Consider the following 22740-nt stretch of genomic DNA (forward strand, 5'->3'; position numbering starts at 1 on the left):
CAGTGGCTGCTCTGGAGGATGTTGTGTGCACTGGGATTCATGTGGGCTCAGAGTCCTTTTGTGGACTGAAGCCCTGTTGAAGGCATCATTGGAGGTCTTTCCATAGACCAGAGCCTCTGTCCTTGACTCTCCCAGCTGGAGCCGAGCATCTTGGGGTTGAAACTAGGTGATCATTGTGGTCCTTTCCAACCCAGGCCATTCTGTGATCTGATGGGGAGGATGCAGCGGTGAGTTCTGCTGCCCCATAGCCAGGGCTGTGCCTCTGTGAAATGAGCAAGAGCCACCAGGGATGAGAATTTTAATGCTCCTGTGTTCAATCTGCCCGAATGAATATACCCCAACAGCAGAAAAGATGCAGGTGTGATCCAACCTTGAGGATGAAGTTGTGCTTTATCTTGGCTGAGTCAGCCCAGCGTGTACCATGTAAGCAGTGAGCTCAGCTGGGGCCAGCAGCTGCTCCTGCAGGATGGGAAGGCTGTGTTAAAGGAACTGGCTCTGGTGTCCTCATGGGATGCAGCTACCTCTGAAATTCAGAGACGAATCCTTGAAAATAATAGAAAAGACTTGCAGAACCAAGACACTGGAAGGGATGGCAGCCTAGGTGAGCAAATGGGAGGAAGAAGAAGGAATGAAACGCTTTTAAGGAAGTCACCATCGCTTTATGAATCTCTCATCCACATCTCTGTGTCAAAGCACAGATGAGGGTGAGCAAAGGCACTCAGAAATGTTGAGGCTACAGGCGATGGGGGATCTGCTGGGTGCAGCCAGCTTGGTGGGTGAGCTTTGTGGTGGCCACAAACAGAGGAGTGATGAATGGGAAGGCCCTCCAGCCTCATGTGTTTCTTCTGAGGGACCCTGTCCTGTTTGGAAATGGCTCTCGTGGGAAGCCTCAGGAGCATTTTTAAGAATTGCCTTTGTTGTGAAGTGGAGTTTCTGTTCTCGTTGTGGTTGTGTGTTGAAGCTGGTGGCTATGGTGGGAAACAGCCTTTTGGGCAAAGCAGATGCTTCTGCAAGAGATTTTCTATTCCCTGCCTTGAAAACAAAGCAAAACAGAAACAAAACCGACAGCGTGGGATTTGAAAGGAACCTCCCTGGTTTTGTAATCGTGTGAAATTCTGTTTTCATTGAGGTGAAAAAAAATAGCTTGAAAGTCTACGGCTCAGAGCCCGGGGGAGAGAGCTGTGGTGGGGTCACCATCCCTGGAGGTGCTCAGTGAACGTGGAGATGTGGCACTGAGCGATGTGCGAGTGAGGATGAGTCGGGGATGGGGATCTTAGAGGTCATTTCCAAACGGAGTGCCTTTATGTAGCCATCACAACCTGCCAGCAGCTCCTCGTTGCTTAATGAGCTCGGATTGCTCATTTATATGGCCCCTGCTTTCTGCCCCTGCTGTCTCTATGTGGTTATCAATGTTGGGAAAGACACTGCGGTCAGCTCTGCCCTTTGAGCCTTGGCTAAACCCTTCTGCTGAACTCTTGGAAATAACCTTGCTGCAAAGCCTGCCTTCCAGTTGTATTTAAAGCTGCGGTCACAGTTTGGCAGTTGAGAGGATATGAAACATTAAAGCTCTTTTTAGTAAGTTTTGGGCCATGCTGGTAACAGGGACATCCATTAAATCACCATGCACAACATCACAGCCAAATTTTGCTGTAATAACCTAAGGGTATCAAAGCAAGGTTTGGTGGGCTTTTTTCATCAGCTTTAGGCTGTGGTTTTGATGCTGGGACATTTCAGAGGAGGCTTTACTGCTCCATTTGCATTACTGATCTGATGGCAACAGTGGAGCAAAAGCTAAAGATCTGTCCTAAGAGTGGTTGGATTATACAAGCCCATTTAAATAAGAGCAGTGAGGCAGTGCACAGCCTGCCCAAGAGGTGGTGTTGCCCCAACCTTGCAGACACCTGAGGCCAGGAGATGAGCTGTGAGCACTGATGGAGCTGCAGGTGTCCCTGTGCACTGCAAAGAGGGGGACCTGATGGCCTTTAAGAGTCCCTTCCAACTCAAACCATTCTGTGCTTCTGTGATCCACCGAACTGTTTTAAAGGTGCTCGGGCAAAGCAGGGCGTAGGAGGCAGGGTTCATCCTTTAGCCATAAGCATTGCAGGTTTTGGGGTCTGTGGATAAGTTAATTATTGGGAGGCAAAAAAACTTCAGCCCAAACGTCTGCCCCATTGGTGTCACCTTTATAACACAGCTGTGGGATGAGTTTGCTTTTCAAGTCACGTGGGGTTACAGCTTAGAGCTGTGTTAGGGCTTTCCATTGGGACCTGAATTCAGAGGCCTGGGGGGGGGTCAGCCCAGGGCAGTGCACATCTGGCTGCGTCCTCCTTCCCATCACTGCTCCCTGGGGAGGTGAGCTGGATGGAGGGAGGTGTTAGCACATGGGGATGGCAGGGATGGAGGAAGGAAAGCAAAGAGGACAGGAAAGGCTGTTGCAATAAAGGAAAATGAGTCTGGTCGTGGAGACCCTGTCCTCTCGGCTTGGTGATGCTCAGGCTGCTGTTGCAGCCCTGGTCACGCATCAACACCCTGAGATGCAGAAATAAGGCTGGGAGGAGCAGACTCGGCAGCAGCACAGTCTGTGGCTCCCTCTGCTGAGCCCAGCCCCGTCTCTGTGAGCTGCAGGCCTCAGAAACAGCCGTATTTTCTGTACAAAAGTGGGAACTGTGGCTGAGCTGGGCGATGTGCCCCCAGCTGAGCAGGGGCAGAGCTGTGGGCATCTCCTGCTACCTGCCACCAGGACCCTGCCCCCAAACTGCACAGAGGTGGGGGCTGCTGATACAAACAGACATAAGCATCCACCCAGGCACCTTGCTGGGGTGTGGAGGGCTGCCTTATCTTCACAAGACTGCAAACACTGATAGTGTGGAGATGCAGAGATTTATGGCACCCATTCAGGCTGGCATATGGCAGGTAGTCCTTATCTATCTGCCTTTCCCTGTGGCATTCAGAGGCCAATAAAAGGCTGTTCCTGGCCTGCCAGCACCCCAAGGCATAGGGCATATAAGGGCAGACCCGCTGTCCCCCCATGCTGCTTCCACCTCCCAAAGATGCCAGCGCCTGCCTTGTGTTACAGAGCTATTTGCAGCTCCCTTTGCTGGTGGGCATGCAAAGAAAAATAGCTTGGAGACTGCTGAGCCCGGCAGTGAGGTCACCCCTGGTGCTGCCAAAAAGCCCTGCAGAGTCACAGCTACTCCTGCAGCCCCACGTTGGGGGCTCCACCTTCTCTGGGACTTGGCACTGCTCCTAGGGGCATGGCTCTCCATCAGGAGGAGGGGACAGAGGCTATGATGTCTTGTCCCTGCTGCCAGCCCTGTGCAGGGGTTAATTATTTCCTCTAACACAAGGATCTCACCCGGGAAAGACCTCTTTACCCATATTAAACTTCTGAGCATTGGGAAATCCCTGCCTGATGCTGACAAGAGGTTGTAACCTTGTTAAGGTAAATAGGAGTTCTTTGCACTTGCATGGGGGTTTTGTGTTTAGGACACAGGAGGACGGGAGCAGGGGGTTGGAATTAGATGGTCCCTCCAACCTCAAGCATTCCCTGGTCTGCAGTTCACCTCGAGCAGCTGGGCACGGGCTGCAAAGCCGCAGCTCAGCAGCCAGACGGGGCTGGAGCATGGCACAACCCCAGATCCTCAGCTGCTGGGGGCTGATCCACGTCACCATCTCCCAGCAGCATGGAAACAGTTCTTTGCTTTTCCTTTTTTAAGCCTCTTTCCAGCGAGCCCAACAGCAGGCCCTGCAGACGTTTCCTAACCGCGCGGCTGCTGCAGTCTTCCCCTGGAGCCCTTTCAGCCCTTCCAGCTCCAATTTTCCATCCGAGGGCTTTTTTTTTTTCCCCCCCTTCTTTTTCTTTCCCTTTTCATTCGGTAGTAGCACAACAAACACATGCTTTGAAATCCAGACTGCAGACGCACGTATGTGGAAAGTCAAACTGTTTATGGAAGGAAAAAGCATCTCGCTGGGTTTTAGGTAATGCTTTTCTTAGCACAATGCAGTGCAGTTGGTGCCCTGTGTGCAGCCAGCCCAAGCTCTGGGCAGGGTAATTTGGGTGGGATAGAGCAATGCAATGAGTCCTTCCCTCCAGGGCTGGCCCTTCCTGCACTGCCCAGGAGCAGCTTGAAATAGCAGGAGCTTCACTGAGGTTGCGCTCAGTGCTGTCGTCTGCCATTGAAGCCACAGCTCAGCTGGAGTTGGAGCTGATGAGGGACAGGGATGTCCCATGAGGGCTGGTGGGATGCACTCAGGAGCCATTGTGAGGTCGCTCTCGGCAGTCCTGGGGCAGCTGTGGTAATCAGGGATGTTTCTGAGGATGGGAAGAGAGCAAAGGTGACTCCTTCAGAAAGCCTGAAGGTGTTGGGGGAGCCGATCCTGGCACCACCTCCAGGCTCCTGAAGGACATGTAGTCATGGGGAGCAGTCAGCATGGATTCACCAGGGGGATTCATGGCGTCGTTCAGCTTAGAAAAGACCTCCAAGATCCCCAAGCCCAACCTTAACCCCCACCTTGTCCACTGCCCGTGTCCACCTTGTCCACTGCCACATCTCCACCACCAGGGATGGTGCACTGCCATCCTCAGGGACTACACTGGGTTGTTGGGATGGCCAAAAGGAACGTCATGCTGCTCAGCAGGGCCACAGCAATGGAAATACTGGGGCCAATGGCCTGGCAAGCAGAAGGAGCTGGGAGTTCTGGGGTTGCTGGGCCTTGAGAAGTTGAAGCCCAGTAGGAGCTCAGTGCTGTGTGTAAACACCCAATGATGGGGATAAAAAGCTCAGAGCTACGAGAGGCAATGGCCACAAGCTGAAGTCAAGGAAATTCCATTTCAATGCCAGGAATTGCTTTATTTTTTGTTCACTGTAAGGGCTGCCTAACCCTGGAAAAGGTCGTGCATTGGACTGTCCCAAACCCAAGCAGATAAGGGATGCCCTGAGCAGCCACCATGGCTTGGGTGGGACCATCTGCTCTGAGCTGCGCCTCTTCAGCCTAGTGCTAAAACAAGAGCTGTGGTTTCTTCCCTGCCTTGGTGCTGCCCAGAGCACAGCTGTTGGCATCTTGTAGAAAGCCAAGAAAGCTGAGAAAATACGGAAGAAAATAGGAGTTGTAGCCCTGGTATCCACACTGCCCATGTCCCTGTGGGACAGATGTGCAGGGAAGGCCGATTTGTATCTACCCAACTACAGTGGGAGGGAAAGCACAACCATCGTGGGGAGCTGAGCGCTCTTCCCTCCCATCCCTCAGCCCGCCATCGCCTTGCTGCTTCCCTTTTGGCTCTCAGCCATCCTGCCTTGAAGAGAGCAAAATGAAGAGGCGGCACACCGCGGTGTTACAAAACCTTGTATTAATCATCTCCCTTCACTTTCAATATAACGTCGATATGAAATATAGCCATGACTCCTAGTTACATGGGAGCAAATGAGTAATAAATACATTGGAGCAAGTTGAAATCACGAGGGTGTTTCACTGGTAACAACATTTGAAAACTGTACACTTGCAAAGACCAGCATCTCCAAACATTAGTATTTCTGTATATCGGGAAGCTTTTACATGTAACAAACATGCTATTTCCATATATGACAAAATGTAAAAAATAGGCATTGCTTGGCAACATGAACTAGGCAAAAATATTTCTTTGTGCACTAATTTTGTACAGAAAAAACAGGACTAAAGGCATGCATGTACAATAAAGGGCTGCCCGGGAACGGCATGCAACAGAAGAGAGGTCAAAGCTCTTGGAAGTCAGCTTACAATAGGCATAAATACAGAGGGTTATATATTAATAAGGGAGGAAGTATTCTGTTTAACATTATTAACATTCCTGGTTGGGTTTGGTTGGTTGTTTTTTTGTTTTTTTTTTCCTTTTTTTTGGTTTTTTTTTTTCTTCTTTTTTTATTTATTTATTTTCTTCCTATTCCTCCCAGAGGAATACACATTCACCTTTAAGTAAAGATAAAGGAATACAAAAAATAAAACTCACTTTTGCAAACTCTCGATGACTCGGTATAAAATCAACTTTTAGTGTTCTCGGAGCTGCGTGTGCAAAATGCGACGTCTGCAGGACCTACTTTCCATCAGGCACATCCAAATAAAAACCCACCCACCGAGGAAGGTGACACCACAAATTCCTCAACGCCGAGTGCTGACCGGAGCCTGCGATGCGGGATCACAGCGTGCTGGGCTCACCGGGATGAGCCCCTCCCCAACGCCGGGCTTCACGATGAGCTGAGAAGCCTTGGGTTGCCCCTCTCCTGGCTCGGCTAAGGGCTCATCCCCAGCGGGACGGCGACACCTCAAAAGAAATGGGGTTATCCTCAGCGTCGCGGCCCCATAGGGCTGCCCCAGCGGGGCTGTGGGTTCAGGCTGTGGGGCAGCAGCACCAGGAGCTGCCGGGGCCGCGGGCGTAGGGAACAGTTGCACGTGGTGGGGGGGGATGAGAGGGAAATGGGTGGATACAAAAAAGAAAGGCACTGCCGCGTTATTACTAAATATCTGACTTCACAGCCTTATTCATGCAACTCTTTTTGTTGGTTTTTTTTTTTAATTCTTTTTTCTTTTTTTTTTTTTCTTTTTTTTTTTCTTTTTTTTTTTTGCCTGTGTTGTGTCTTATAAATACCAGGATTCGATCCGTCTCTTTGAACAGAGCTCTGCTGTTACCTGCACTCAGCGCAGGGCTCCGACAGAGCCAGGAGGGACTTCCAAAATGGAAACCGAAGCCGCTTTTCCTTACTTATAAAAACAAGCAACAGCAAACACAACGGAAGAGCCATTAACCCATACACTGCCAATGGGAAACAAGCTTTGAGAAAAAGAAAACAACAAACAAATAAACCAACACAAAGAACCCAAATGATTCGGTTGTTAATAACAGACATCATCATGGTTACCAGCCATAGCACGTTCACATGTAATATATCCAAAATAATCTCTCTTTAACAATCAGATAACCTCTGTTTCTATATTCAGCAAAGGAATAAATAGGATTTCGGGCTTTCCTCGTGCTGCCCTGCCCTGCTTGTCCCATAGCACTCCCACTTTGCTTCTCCCTTCTCCGCTCCCCCACATAAACATCGCCTCAACACCTTCCGGTCAACAGCAAACCAAGGAACAGCAAATGTAAAACATTGCATTTGGCACTTCTTTTTCTATATATATCTATATATATACACACACACACACATATATATATATAGATATATAGATGCATATGAAACTACTTAAAAATGCTGCATCGCCAATGGATTTGCGCATCTGCCGAGAGCTGCACAACCAGCCCTGCTCAGCCCCTGGAAGAGCAGCACTGCTGGTCACACCTCAACTGGAGCTGCCCATTGGTGCTGTGGGTTGAGCCAGTGTTGGGAACCCTACAGCCTCATATATGAGCAGGGACTGAATCCCATTGCTCGTACGCCCTTCTATTAGTAGGGACCGACTGCAGTGCTTACAGCAAAACCCACCCAGGGGGCACCACGACCATTCACCTCCTGCTCTGAGCATCTTTAGGTGTTACTCATTTCCTCCACTAAGTCCATTAGGGGTGAGCATCATTCATGTCCCCTTCCTGATGCTTTTTGTGCCCCATAACAGGGCTGAGTTTTGGTGCCCGCTCTCATTTGGTTGGTTCTGCTCTTCCAGAACGTCCTCTCATCTTGGGGCCAGGATTACCCCATTGCAGGGCTGGGGAAACCCCATTTTAATGGGCTTTTAGTTGGAAATTCTTTACTTAGAGGATGGTGAGGCCCTGGCACTGCCCAGAGCTGTGGGTGCCCCATCCCTGGAGGTGCTCAGGCCATGGTTGGGCCCTGGGCAGCCTGAGCTGGGGGGCACCCAGCCCACAGCAGGGGTGGAACCAGAAGGTCTTTACAACCCCTTCCAACCCAACCATTCAGCGACGCCACGATGAATGTGGTGATGATGCAGTGATGGTTTGGGCAGGCTGGGCAGATGTGCAAACCCAGGATGCAGCACCTTTCTTCTACCACACACACAAGACAGAGACACGGACACCCATCACTCACTGCATCGCCCCTCACCGACATCCCCAGCCCTTCACAACCCAACAGCAGGACGGGCGCCCCGCAACACCGCACCGACGGACGGATCTCTGTGCCGGGTGCTCTTTGCAAAACAGAAAGGCAGGTTTGTTTCTGCTTTTTCTTTTTCTTTTTTTTTAATCTTTTTTTTTTTGATTTTGGTTTTTACAATTCAGCCACCGGTTCCATCCATCCCAAGGGGCCTTTTTTTTTTTTGCATAGGCTACAGCCCAGCCCCTATGGGATGAGGACAAGGACGGGCCAGCTGGCAGCACCCGCGGGGTCCCCTATGGCAAATCCTCCCTTCAGGGCTTTGGTCACACACAGGTGACATTCGCCGCCCATGGCGAAACCACAAAGTCAGCACTTTTCTGCCTCACCCCCCACCCACCCCAGGCATTTTTTTGCTGTTTGTTTTTCTCAGCGTTGTTTCTTTCTTTGCCATCCCTCCTCTCCCTCCCTCCCCCCCTCCCCCCTTTCCGTTTTTTAGCACGGATGTAAGAAAGGACAACACAAATTCCAAGTCTAATGGTATGTTCACAAGGACAATCTACACGTTCACCAAATTAAAACAGGAGAAAAGAGAGGAAGAGAGAGAAAGACAGAAAGGATGCAAGCTGTCACTGAGGCTCCCGTGCCTGGACCTCTCCGCTGGACCTGCAGCAGTTCTTCTCCCATCAGCACCGCCGCCATCAGGCTGTCCTCCTCTAGATGGTGGAGGTCCGGTCGACACCGTCTGCAAGTGGGAAGGCAGAGTTAGGGGCGGCCCTGGGGTCACACTGCTCTGCTCCTGACTGCCCCTGGTCATCCCCTGAAGTGGGATGGAAGCGGGGCAATCCCCCATTCATCCTCCCGTAGGGTGGCAATCGGGTCTTTGGGGGCTGATATAACCGCTCTCCTCCCACAGTCTCTTTGCAACCCACATTGGTACCATGGCCTGAGTGGGGTTTTGCTCCTGCCACGGCCCCCTGTCCCCTTCTCCAGGAGCAGATGGGGGTTCCTGACAGTTTGGTGGCAATGTGGCCATGAGTCTGGGACTCCCCATTCCAGCACGTGGGGATGGAGCCGGCCCTGGGGTACTGCCTTGCTCCTCTCCAGATCGTCCAACCCAGCGGTACCGATTGATAAAAGCCCCACAGCCTTTTCAACCCAGCACAGCAGGGATGCGACCAGCCCACAGCCCTGCAGCCAAGGATGTGCCACCCAACCCAAAGCTGCACAACAGGACCCAGTGCAAGCATCCCTCCACCTCCACCAGCACACAAGGAGGCTGCCACAGCGCACAAAGTGCACCCCAACCCTATTTCCACCCCCCCCAGCACAAGATGCCCCCCTGCATGAACCACAGCGCACCCCCAACCCTCCTCCAAACCCCATCCCAATCCCTGGGGTGCAGAGCGGGGCTACCCTCTCTCCCCACACTCTGCACAATGCAGAATGAGCTGCATTACACTCAGGGGATACGCAGGGGCAGCACACAGCAGGGTTTGTGCCCACCCCAACAGAGCACTGCCTGTTCTGCTCAGCCAGGCGGGATTTAAGACTTGAAAACAAACAGGTTTGTTACTCTTAGATATTTTTTTCCCCCAAAGGTTTATTATTATTATTCAATATTATTTTTTCTGCAGAGCTATTTATAGCACAGCCGGGTTGGAGAGGCTTGGGGGGGGTGGGGAGGGGGGGGAATACGACCTGGAAAAAACAAATAACTTGGAGGAGCAGTACCCTGCACAGGAACAACACAGCTAAGCCTCGCCTGGGCGCACGCCGCAGGAACGCGTCGGTGACAGCAGTGTCCTTGTGCCCACGGCCAGCACCCTGCTGCCACGTCCAGTCCTCGCTCCCACGTCCCTGTCCCTGGGCAGTGCCATCGCTGCAGGGAGCCTTGTCCTCCCCGTGGGTTCCCATCCTCCACCATCCGACAGTCTGTGGCTTTTGGGGCTGTGTATTCAGGAGGCTCTGGGCGACGCGGGCTGCTCGGCTCGTCCCATCCTGGCGTCTCCACGCCATCCGGGTCCGCTGCGTCACGGCGTGTCCGGTGCCTCCCTGGGCTCCCCTCTTGCACTGCTTGCAGCCTGGACCTCCTCCTCCCTCCCTGCTCCTTGTCCCCACCCAGGCTGCCAGCATCAGCGCGACCCCAAAGGGATGGCTGCAGCCCTGGGGGTCCCCGTGTCCCCCAGCAAAGCAGGGCTTGGGCTGGCAGAGGGGTAGAGCACTCTGAAGCCTGTGCACCATTCGAGAGCTTGGGTGGCTTTGTCATTAATTAACAGCAGACTAGTGAGCTAACACTAATGATGATTAGCAAGCTAACTAGTGGCTAAAAGCACAGGCTTTGCCAGCGCCGGGCGCAATCCCTGCGTTTAGTTTTACCCCTCTGTCCCGACAGAGCTGGCTGAGACCTCTCCGTGGGAGCAGCAACCATCCCACCCTGTCTCATCTCTCACAGCCAAAGCTGGTCCCAGCCCTTGGGGGGCGTGGGGCAGCCCCTGGGGGGCTTGGCTGAGGCCGCCTGGACGTGCTGGAAGAGCCCAAGGAGGAGGGAGTGCTCACCGCTGAGCGCGTGCTCCGTCATGCTCAGGCACAGGGACTCCAGCCTGTTGTTGATGTCAGGTTCAGTCACCGGCACCTGGAACTCTGCAAGAGACAGGGACAGAAGAGCTGGGTCAGGGGACACGCTGGGGACCTGACCTACACCCCTTTGGCTTCCCTTTGCTTGGTTTTCTCCCACTCCAACCAACACCCACCCACATCCCAGCGCACTATCACTGCACTTAACACTCCTTTTTCCAGTGCAATAACCTCAGTAAAGAGAAGTTTCCAAAAATCACCACGTTTCTCCTACACTTCCTATCAATGTATTTCCCATCCTGTAAATCCTACATTCTGTTTCCTATCCTACAAATCCTGTATTTCCGATCCGATAAATCAGGGAGAGCTGGAGTGGCAACACAAGATGGATGGGCCAGAGGGCTGTAGGTGCTGCTGCTGTCCCTTGGCTTTTCCACTGCCCTGTCCCCAAATACCCTGGCTGTAAGTGATCTGCACCCCCAGCCCGGCGGCATTTCAGCCCGCAGGTCACACACAGTGCCAGCTTTAAATAGAGCACACGTGGGAGGCCACGCTTGGTCCCAGTTTGTCAGGGGTGTAATGCCCCATATGAATTGCCATAGTAAGAAAAGCCATGCTCAAAGGGTGACGGAGGGCTGCCCAGAGGAATGGGGACGAGCATCCCCACGGGAAGGATGGGGACTTCACAGGAACCACTGAATCAGAGGATGCTCCTACAGGAGCTCCTCGAGTTCCTAGGGAACATTATCCAGGTGTTCAGGAGGGAAGCAGAGATGGGAGCGTTCACCTTCATAGGCATTAACAAAAGAATTTCCTTTGAGGCATCCAGTCACTTCTTCCACACCAAGGCCACATGCAAGTGACAAAGTGACCACAGAGCGACAGCGTGAAGTGAACTGCCCCAGAGGGAAGTTATGCAGGGCACCGGCACGGCTGCGGTGTCATTTGTAGGGCCAAGCAGTATCTCTGCTTCAACCCATCCCAAAGGCATCCTGGTGGCATGATGTCCTAAATAAGAGCAAGGCATGGCTGGCAAGGCCACTTCCACACCATGGGATGAGGAGAAGCAAAAGGGAAATGCTTGCTTCCTACCTGGCTGCTGGAACATCAGCATGGTCTGCGGGGAGGTGTGCACCGGCAGCGAGCGCGTCCTCTGCACTGAGCTGTGGCTCCTGCTGGGCATGCTGTTGCTGCCCCCAGGGTTGGCAAACCAGAGATTCTGTAGGATGCAAAGAACCGAGTGAGGTGGGAACTGGTGGGAGACGATGGCGTTGGATGGGAGATGATGGGAGATGGGGAATGGGGGGAGATGGAAACTGGTGGGAGATGGGAAATAGTGGAAGAAGGGAAATGGTGTGCATCGGGACAGTGATGCTCTCATCCACACCCATATGAGCCTCTCCACCCTCCTGCCAGGTATTTATTAATACACACCCCCGGGTGTGATATACATCTATGGATCAATACCAAAGTACCCCGTGGGCTCAATTCTCCCCCTCTGTGCACCCAGCTGCCCTCTCTCCTCCACAGATCGCTCCCCACAAAGCCACGAGCAAGACCAACCTGTCTGCCTTGCTTGAGGATGGCAGGGCTGGTGGCAGGGCTGCGCTGTGGGGTGCCCAGCAGCCCACTGGGACCCAGCAGCCCCAGGCGGGCAGTGGGGAGGTTGCGGGAGGGGATCTGGAACTGGCGGGGGTTTCGTCTGCCCAGCCCTGCCCCGGCGGATCCGGCTGTAGGTAAGGAGTTGGACTGCCCAAAGCCTCGGCTGCAGAGAGAGAAATGCTGGGGTGAGACTGGAGGTGCTCTCCAGGTGGGTTTGTGATGGTTGCAATGGGGCTCTGTGCCCTCCCACCCGCTGACCATGGGTCCATGCTGTCTGTTTTCTTGGGGTTTGATTTAAACTCATCTTGCAGCTGGGGCACAAAAGAAGTCTCTCCCATTTGGATTCCTTAATGACTGATAGAGGCTCAGCTCAAGCTGTTGGAACTTTCTCTTCCGTGAGGTTTGTTTTTATGAACAAAGCCCTCTCTGACACTGCGCCAGTTTGGTAAGATTTGGTCATAATGGCTTTCTGAGCCACTTGGGACACACTGAGTGAAAGGCAGCCAGGTGGTGGGACCTGCTCTAACATCACAACCCCAGGTCTGCAGCAGAATGGCCCAGACCCAAGATCAGGCGGTCACAAGTGGAATTAATGGGGGCAGACATTGAGGCCATGGCCCTGGCCGTGGTAGGGTTGGAACCAGGTACCCTTTAAGGCTCCTTCCAAGCCACTCTATAACCCTGACAGGCCTCTATGAAATGCAAAGTGCAAGGCAGTGCCACGTCCCCTCTGCCCACCACCCCCTCTTGCTCTGGCAGCAAGCAGTGCTGATTGCAATCACATGTATTTAGTGGAACGAAGCAAAAGGCTGACATTATTGTTCAAACTGGTCTAAAAATAGCCTTGTTCTTGAAACAACCCAACTGCATGCTAGGATCACCCAAACCCCAGCATCACTGTGGATGAGTAAACAATGTGTTCATAGCACCGTGCTCCCTAACAGCGGGCTTCCAACCTATCTGCCAGCTTTCTGATGGCTTTTTGGTGGAACTCCAGCCCTGATCTAATGAGCAGAAGGCAGGAGGGAAGTAGGCAGGGTGAGAAGTGGCACAGGGATGCCCTCTGCTTGCTCAGCTCCTCGCTGACTGAGCTTCCCATCTGTGAAATGGGTGCAATCACGCTGCCCTCCTGCTTCTGGATGGATTTAATCTGCTAGATGCCTGGGATCAGGGCCAGGCTGTGGGGTAGCATCAGGCAGCAGCATGAGCATCCCCATCCAAAATGGAGCTGCAGGACTGTTTGCCACCCCTCCATCCTCCCCAGTGCCCGCGTACCTCCGCTGCTGCCGATAGCCTGACAGCTCCAGGAGGGATTTCCGAGGGAAAGACCTAAAGAGTTTTTGCACCTGCTGTTTCCATGACAACAGCCGTTTCTTCTGTATCTCTGTAAACGCCTGTCCACCCCAAAAAAAAAAAAAAAGAGAGAGAAATAAGAAACACATGAGTATTTTTCTGGATGGAATGAGTAGGGCTGTGTATGTGCATGCACAGAAAGCAGCAGGCAGTGGCACGATCCCATAGCTGTGGTCACAGCCCTGAGCTGCCAGTTCAAGAAGCATCTGGACGCTACTCTCAGACATATGGTCTGATTTTTGGGTGGTCCTGTGTGGAGCCAGGAATTGGACTCAAAGATCCTTATGATTCCCTTCCAATTTGGGATATTCTATGATTCTATGATATAAAAAAAAACAACACCCAGAGATTTCCCTATCCCTGCCAGGACACAGCTGTACCTCTTGCACCATTTCCAGGGGTCCCCGGGGGTACCAGCTCAGTGGGAACACTCCTTGGATGCTCACAAATCAGCCTGCCTTTTATTTAAGCTGCATGCACAGCTTGGAGCTTAGTAGGGCCAGGCTGGCACGAGGCACTTCCCAGCTCCATATCCATGCCACCATGTAAGCACTGGGGGAGCAGTGTTTCTGTGCACCCTACTGGCCCCATAATTACTATTAATACTCCCCAAAAATATTTGTGTTAGAAACCAGAGCGTTTACATAAACAGATACTTTGGAAACAACAACAAGATTTGTCACAACTCACCTCATGTATTAGACATTTGTCTATAAGCTGTAAATAGGAGCTTATATTCTCTTCATCTGGTCGGGAAACTAAAAGTTGTGTGCACACTGCAAGAAAGAGAAGGGAAAATCAGAGGGAACGTAGTGCTGAGCTGGGATCAGGGCCTTGGATCCCCCCTTCCCTTGTATCAATGAGAAAAAAAGCACGTCCCTAATTCCTGTCCTATATTTAGGGTCAGATTTTGTTCTCAGTTACACTGGTGTCCATTCAGATGAGTCCCCAGAATTAGACCCAAGCAAGCCAGGAGCACAGGACCTGCCCCTCTCCCGTCTCCCCATTACAACATGTGAAAGGCAGCAGACGACAGCAGGTTTTTAACAGAGCTGCTGTTTCCCAATGCACCTCAGAAAGTTTCCTTCTACTCTTGGTCTTCTGTGCACGCTTGCTGGATGCAGCCAGCATGAACACCTCAGATACCATGGAGGGGAAGCAGGACGTGTCTAAATTACCTGCTGCAGCAGCCCTGTGTATGGCACACGATGCTGCTCTCCACCTCGCACTTCTACCATCCACCCCCAGGCACATTAATCCCTATGCAAACCCTACACCCTGCATGGAACAGCGCCTGCATGTTTGAACGTCCTGCATCTAACCCGCAGTTTAAAAAGGGGCTTAGACCCAGCTGGCCTGTGTGGGACACTCACAAAACCTCGCTCACCTTTCCCCATCACCCTTGTGAACTGTCCAGGCAGGTCACCTTCAGGCAAAGGGCCTCCCCCCGACTCGCCCTCACAGCCCGGCAGGTGATGCTGCTGCATGCCCCCCGCTGCAGAGTCCTTGCCATCGGAGCCCTGGCTGTCTGAGCCCAGCAGGGCGGGGGGATGATGTGAGTCCGTGTCCCGGCTGTGCTCCTCCGGGCTGGAGATTTGGGAAGAGTAGGCTTTGATGGGGGTGAGGATCATTTGGTGTAGTTCCTGCAGCGGGACACGCAGGTTGCCACCTTCCAGGATGTCCTGTGGGTTCAAGGCAAGGGAGGATTTGTGGTGAAGAAAGGGCACTGCTTACAAACCAGACCAGCACCATTGAGTTGGTTTGAGTTGGAAGAGACCTTAAAGCCCATCCAGTCCCACTCCGTGCCATGGGCAGAGGCACCTCCCATCAGATCAGGATGCCCGAAACCCCATCCGTGGCCTTGGGTGCCTCCAGGGACGGGAGATGGGACACGCACAGCTCTGTGCAGCCTGCAGTTGAACTGAAATCCCTGCAGCAAAAAAAAGTCAGCCTGGAGATACAGGGATGCACGACGTCAGGCTGTTGGGCAATACTTTCTGGGGAAATCTGCTGCTCTGCTAACCGGCAGAGAGGGTGGAGCAGCCTCTTTCCAAGAAAGCAGCAATCTTCAGCAGCAAGACAATGCCCCAAAAAATCCATCACACACACATGCTCTTGCTTAACCTCAGGATAAAAAAAACAAAAAAAGAAAACTATTTGGATAGGAAGCCTGGAAAACCAGAGGTGTCTCTTCCCAAGCGCAGCAGCACTGAGTTCCAGCACAGTGTGGTACAGGGAGATCCCCCAGCCCACACCCAGCATGTGAGTGCCATCCAGAGGGAGCTGGACAGGCTCGAGAAGTGGGCCCACATGAAGCTCATGAGGTTCAATGAGGCCAAAGTGCTCATTTGGGTCGGGGCAATCCCAGGCATGTGTACAGACCAGGAGGAGAACTCACTGAGAGCTGCTCTGCTGAGGACTGGAGGGTCCTGGTGGACAAAAAGCTGGACATGAAGTCCTTCCCAACCCAAGCTATTCTCTGCTATGAGTCTATGATTCTAAGCAAAGCAGCCCCTGGCACTTCCCTCCTTGTATTTTGCAGCATACATAGCTGGCTGGGCTGGGCTTGTGGTCAATGCCATATCCCAAAACCTACATGGAGAGGAGGGAGTAGAGCTGGAAAACACATCGCAGAGGTGAGCTCAATCCAGAGGGCTGCCTCTTGGATTTAATAGTGATTATTAATGTATGGCAGTAAATATGACTTAATTAGCTCCTGCAATACTCCAAGTACAATCCTGTATTATAAATAAATAGCGAAGCAGTGAGCTAAGGAAAACACCAATAAATAGCAACACACCACAGAGGTATTTAAAGGCCCCTAGTGGGAGGCTGTGCTGGTTGCTGTTGGAGGATGGTGCAATTAAATATAATACAATATCCCAATAACAAATAGCAAAAGGTCAGGCGAGCTGCTCCCACCGGGTCTGTGGGGGAAAACAGGAAACATAAAAGCTGTTGTCATTACTTACCCTTTCTAATGATTTGAGCAGGTTTTGTCTTTCTTTTAGCTTTTGGATGCTGATGACTATTTTGTGTCTTGCGCCTTTGGTAACGTTCTGCAAAAACAGCACACAGCCTGGCATTACCATTTCCATGGGATGGCCTGAGCAACCCAAAGCCCTTCCCTCTGAAATGGAACGGGCTGCTATAAATTAATCCAATTTCTGATCTGCATAGAAAACCAGTCAGGAAGTTGCTGGAGATGCAGATTTCTAGCTAACCCATCCCTACCCTGCTATATCTCAGAGAGTGAAAGCAAAGGTGTTGCCTGGATTTTTTTACACCAAGGCTAACACAGATATAAGCTGAGACAGGGGACGTTCTCAAAGGTTTACTCAGTAATCAGCCACCAAAGTCCCACTGACTTTCGGGAGCTACGGCCTGAAGCCTGTGCCCCCAAAACGCCCAAATCCCAACATGACCAAACCCCAAGCACAGCTCCCAGCGACTTCAAAGAAGATGGGAATTCCGGTAAGAAATCAGGGATGTGGCCTTCTCAAAGTACACTGAGTTTTTTCACTCTCCCAATGCTCCATGCTCCTTTTGCTGTTTGCTCTCCAACCAGCCACGAGGGCACAAGACGCATCCAGGCGTCCCGTTGCCAGTGGGATGCGCTGGGGCTGACAGCCTTGTGCCCTCCTGCAGACCTACTTGTGCCTCGAGCTGGCATTCAGTGAGGGCCATCATCTCCTCGTACGTCATCTGTGAGAAGAGCGCGGCGTACTTGTGCAGCCGGAGACTCTTCAGCCAGGCTGGAACATCTGCAGCACAAGGGCAATGGGACAAGAGCTCCCCGTTAGTTATGATGCTGCTTAATGACACGTGTTATCAACAGCTGGGTCAACTGAGGAGGCAACAGAGGGGTTTTTTAAGGGCTGCTTTCCCCATGTGCCATCCCACTGATGCTGCAGGTGCCCAACTGAGCTTCACGGGGCCCTAAGGAGGCTGAGATGCTATGGGTGCGATGGAAGGGGGACTCAGAGTTAGTTCCCTGGCTCTTGAAACCACTCTGATCCAATCACTCTTGTCTACACTACACCCGAGATAAAACCATTAGGATGTGTTCCAGCATCTGCTCCACTCATCACAAAGCATCCCACCAAGCTCAGTGGGTCCAGAACCACTGCAATACACTCAATCCCTACACAGGGCCCCTTCACAAAATGACCTCAAGTCTTTCCCTAAAGCAGAGTTGGCTGCCCTGATGCCCATCTGCAGCCATGCGATTTGGTGATGCTACATGGGGGGCTGGTGTTGTGCCATGGCATGGGCTTGTTCCTCATGCTTTGTTGGAAACATGGAAGCTGCAGAAGGGAATGGTGGGATTGAGCTTAGCACCAGCAAATGGCTGTGCTGCAGCTTACAGACACTGATTTACAGCGTGAGGGAAGATGAGGTGTGCTGAAAATTTAAACAGCTGCTTAAAGAGAAACAAACAGATCGTCATTATTTTACATTGGAGAAGGGAGAAATGATGTGCTGTCAAAGATGGTCTTCAAAACCCACTTTTGTAGCTTCAGCCCCACTCAGAGCTTCCCCTGGGTTCTGCAGGTGATGGTTTCAGCCCATGCTGCTGCTTCTGCTCTATGTCCTACAGGCTTCAAATGCTCTGGCAGATTGGGACCTGACTCATTTAGCACCTGAACAGCACCATGTAGCCTGCCAAGCCCACTGCACTCCATTGGCACCCTCAGCAATCCCATCAGTCCCATCAGTCCTTGTCCCCTGCCTCATCCATGAGATATCTTCCAGAACCAACTCAGCCTGCACTGGGCAGCACAGGAATAAAAAACAGCATTTCAGCCCCAAACAGCATTGAAGCCCACACTTATGTAAGGCAGAACATATGGTGGGCCCTGACTGCCTGTGCAGGAAGGCACTGACCATCAAGGAGTACCCACTTCCCCATGCACAGACCCCTTTGCTGCTTGCTAAAGGAGGGTCACCTGTGTCTCATCCCTGTAAAGACCCCAGTGCCACGCTCAGCCCACCTCAACAGGTCTCCAGTGAGTTTTCATCTGCAAACAGGCAAAGCTCCCACCCTCCTGGTAAGACCTCCTGCTCCATCCCTGCAATGCCCAAGGCCAGGCTGGATGGGGCTTTGGGCACCCTGGGCTGGTGGGAAGTGTCCCTGCCCATGGCAGCAGCTGGGACTGGATGTTCCCTTCCAACCCAAACCATCCTGCCCACTGACAGGCTCTGTCTACTGACACAGGTCAGGACTTGTGTTCCAATTAAATCCCTGAAGGAGATGAACCTCACACCCAACAAGGGGGCAAAGCAGTTACCAAGTGCAGACAAGTTCAAGTTTGCCATTTTCCAAGGGTCCCAACACGTGACAATTCTAAACCCCACTACCAAAAGCCTCACCCCAATTTTCTGCTTTGAGAAATGAAAAGCCATTAACAGCAAGCCCTCTGCTTCCAGCACAGGGCCTGGCAGGTTTGAATCTCAGCTTCATTTATGGGAAACACAACATTCTAGTGATGGCACATTAGAGACCTGCCTGTTCCTCTATTCCCTGGGGACATTTGCATTTGGCACAGGACAAAGTCAATGGGAAAGTCCAACTGGACACCAGCAGAAGAGAGATTCAACTTCACACACACGGAACCCTGCAGAAAATAAGGATGTGCAAAAGGCTGCATAAGGTGATTTCATGGCCCTTGGAAAGCCCAACTCCCCAGCGACCCCATGGAGCAGTGAGCTTGCCTTCCACACACAGAGCTACTCCTTAATCACCAATTATTGGGACATAATTGCTAAGTCATGGCACGATTGCACAAAACGCCGTGTCTAACGTGAGCAGCAGGATGAGGACTTCTGTGCTTCCTTCAGCACGAAGATAGATGGAAAATAGAGAAATACATAACATCAGGGGAGATGAACCACGGGTGGGGGTCCCTGGTGGGCCCCAATGCATCCAATGGTTGCCCTGGAGGGTGGAAGAGAGAGCAAGTTTGGGGAAGGCACTTCAGAAGACGTGGCTGCAGCTCAGAACGGATCTGGCAAAGCAAGAACCCGATCTGGATGAAATAAGACACAGTCCAATAAAAATGCATGAAGTTGTGCACGGATGTAGGAACAGCAAATGGCACAGAATGAGAGCAGGGAACGGGCAGTACTTTTTGCAGGGGAGATCTGGGGATACAATGGATCACATGCAGCCATGCTGTCGTGTTATTTGAGCACAGCAAGCTGCACAGCACCAGAACCCTGTCCATGTGGCAACCAAGTCCTCTCTGCTCAGCTCTGATACAAAGCCCAGTCCTGGGCAACACATCTTCAGAAGGATATGGGCTTTATGGAAGAAAACCAGAGGAGAGAAGTTTAGAAAACTGGGAATAAAACAGGTCAGTGCAGCCTGAAGGAAATACAGTTGAGGGGACGGCATGACAGACTTTGGGCATGAGACCAGAGGCTGCAGACATCTGGTTTGCATGTCCCTGAGAGCGGGACAGAAGCAGATTGTCTGACTCAGCAGTGGGGGAACAGAGCAGGGATGTGCATGAAGCATCCTGCAGAGAGGGGCGAGGAGGGGAAGCGGTGACAAAGAGACTGGGCTGGGTTAGGAAGGTCCCGATGGGCAAAAGCACCTCTGGTTGTTATGTTTGGTTCTCTGAAGGAAATTGAGCAGCCTTGGCCATATGGGTGAGGTGTGGGGGATTCAATGCACTTCTCTGGGAAAATTACCACCCAGGTCACAATCATGCAGAGTGAAGCCCAGCCAAGTCTCTTCCCCAGCCTCACCAGCAGAAACCCAGAGAAACGTCATGTGGGGAAAACCCACTCTGTGCCACCTGCCCTGATGTGGTTCTCCCTGCCTGAGCTCCCTAATTAGAAGCTTGTTAGTGAGCAGAGCTCCCCTAGAAACCCCTTCTGTCACATCCACAGCCCGTGGCCGCTGTCCCAAGGCATCATCTCAAGGCAAAGCCCACCCAGGGATGGGGCTCAGCACACAGCATCACAGGGCAAACCAGGAGTGTTTCCACACATTTCTTCCATGCAAATCACAGAAAGTCACACCGTGCCCGTTCAAATACTGCTCCACATTACAGAGGACTCCTCCATACCCAGATCTGTCTGCCATTAGAACAAAATCACCCCTTGTGACTACTGAAAAATATGTTTCCTTGTTCTAGTGCACCATCAGTCTTCATGCGATAGAGCTGCTTTGCATTAATGAGAAGCAACCGTCCCTGCTGGCACTGTGTTACACTGCATGCCTGACAGCAGTTGTTTAAATAAGTCTCTGCTAGCTGTGAGTTCATTTCCAGTCATTTTCTCTGCTCACAAGAACACGCAGGCTGTGAGTTTGCCCATTCTGCACAGTTACAGCGATTCATTCCCCTACAGCCTGACGTTTGCCTTCCATCTTTGCAGCAAAGAGGTTTCATTTCTGCCTTACTTACTAAAAGTCTCTGTGAAAAGCAGGCAAAATGGGAAAAACAACTGAGATACGTGGGATGAAGTCAGTGCAAACAAGCATCCTGGGCCCCAGATGCTCGGTGGGGTTCTGGTCACATCAACCATCGCAATGATAAATGACCCATGACTTGTTAAACTTATTTTTTCACTGTAATTGGAAAATTGAAAGAGGAAGAGAGCACCACTGGCAGCTAAAACCACAGGCTATGGAGAAAATGCAGCTTTTTGGAGCCTAAGCCATCACCCTAATATGGTGAGACCAAAACGATGACGCAGCGATGACGCCAACAAGGGTGAGACCAAAGCCCAAGTTCCCCAAAAATGGCCCCAAAAAGGTCCTGGGAGCAGGCAGGGGCAAAAAGGGGGGAGGCATCTCAGTTGTCACTCACCTTTCATACCACTCCCTTCCTCCTGGAATGTGTTACGAGCGGAAGGCTGATCTTCTAAATGTTCACTCCCACCACTTCCCGAAGAGGCTACACTGCTTTGTGGAGACAGGGGGGCATGATCGGAAGGGATGCACTGGGGTCCTCTAGCTCGTAAGTCCTCATGAGACATCCATCCATGTCCTAGAGGCTGGTTTGGCACATTCATGGGTGGGGTAAGGGACACAGAGCGTTTCAAAGGGCTGTGGTGTGTCTGGCCTGAGAGAACTGAAAAAAAATAAAATCAAACAGGTTATTCCCCCCTCGCGGCCCAGGATGCAGCAGAGTCCCCCGAAAAAAAAATATGTATATTTATATATATTTATATATAAAAAAATCAAATGGGTGGTGACTCGGCACGGTGCCGGGGGCTTCATGGTGCCCAGGATGCTGGAATCCTGCTCTTTTTTTTGCTCTTTGCCTCCCAGTACCTGCAACAAGATGGGGTTACGTGAGCTCCATGGGGATGCTTTGGTGAGGGTGAGCCACGGGTTTCTCTCCAGCCAAAAAAAAGGAGCCTCTGCCTGTCTGATAAGGAGGATGCTGCTGGTATTTCAGGCAGAATGGGAAATTTCAAGCAGCTACGCTGAGCTCATTAAACATCCTGCTACCATCACACACTGCCCCAGAACCAACCCTTGCTGAGAAAGGCATGGAAGCTTTTCAGAAGGGGAAGCTTTTCCCTCTGGGCTAGCACTCAGCTCATGCCCTGAAGCAAGAGCATTTGCACATCTGCCTAAGGTAACCGTGGAGAAACTTATTACCCAAATAGATCTCTCAGCCTCTTGAAGTCCTACCAAGCTCCTGCAGTCAGCTGAGCTATCGTCAGTAATGAGAGCATCCCCGCTCCCCAGCCCAGCAGGCATGCTTTCATCTGCATGCTGCCTTCCCCAAAAAAGCAAAATGCAAAGCAGCAGAAAAAGCACAGCCTGGACATGGAGGTGAGTCTGAGTCCCCCACTGCAGAATTCTCCTTGGAAAGCTTCGGATTTGCTTTTCCCCCCACTTTTATGCATGTTTGTATCTCCTGCCTGACATTTTAACACCATCAAGATCAATTTCTTTCTAATGAATGATTTCAATGATGCTGGGAAAAGAGCAATGGCTAACCCCTGCATTTGAAATTATTTCAGAGTTCTCTGAATCCAGGATCATCGGGGAACCCCACACAGGTGCAGGTTTAGTGGGACAATCTGCTTTAGCTCTGCATCCAGAGCTACAGCATCATAGTGTCCTTTGAGTTGGAAGGGATCACTAAAAACCCTCTGATCCAACTCCTCTGCAATAACCAAGGACACTCACAGCTCCATCAGGTGCTCAGAGCCC

The 22740-nt window shown here is 51.7% G+C and overlaps 1 protein-coding gene across 6 annotated transcripts in view; it reads right to left on the minus strand.

Moving 5' to 3' along the window:
* Positions 1-5330: 5330 nt before the first annotated feature.
* Positions 5331-22740, minus strand: part of SAMD4A (sterile alpha motif domain containing 4A) — a 68638-nt gene continuing 51228 nt past the window's right edge. For 3 of the 6 annotated variants that reach the window (XR_007377800.1, XR_007377799.1, XR_007377802.1), the window contains 10 exons: positions 21380-21643; positions 17214-17323; positions 16532-16618; positions 14947-15241; positions 14250-14335; positions 13482-13600; positions 12168-12369; positions 11697-11823; positions 9762-10670; positions 5331-8772 (listed from right to left, as the gene is read on the minus strand). Coding sequence is in view for 2 of the 6 variants with exons in the window: in XM_048949166.1 (XP_048805123.1) it covers positions 8744-8772; positions 10587-10670; positions 11697-11823; positions 12168-12369; positions 13482-13600; positions 14250-14335; positions 14947-15241; positions 16532-16618; positions 17214-17323; positions 21380-21643 (1403 nt within the window). In the remaining 4 variants the exon portion in view is untranslated. The remainder of the gene's footprint in view (positions 8773-9761; positions 10671-11696; positions 11824-12167; positions 12370-13481; positions 13601-14249; positions 14336-14946; positions 15242-16531; positions 16619-17213; positions 17324-21379; positions 21644-22740) is intronic. The other 3 variants (XM_048949166.1, XR_007377801.1, XM_048949167.1) reach the window with 3 other exon arrangements.

The sequence above is a fragment of the Lagopus muta genome, chromosome 6, assembly GCF_023343835.1.
Source record: "Lagopus muta isolate bLagMut1 chromosome 6, bLagMut1 primary, whole genome shotgun sequence".
Classification (NCBI taxonomy): Eukaryota; Metazoa; Chordata; class Aves; order Galliformes; family Phasianidae; genus Lagopus; species Lagopus muta.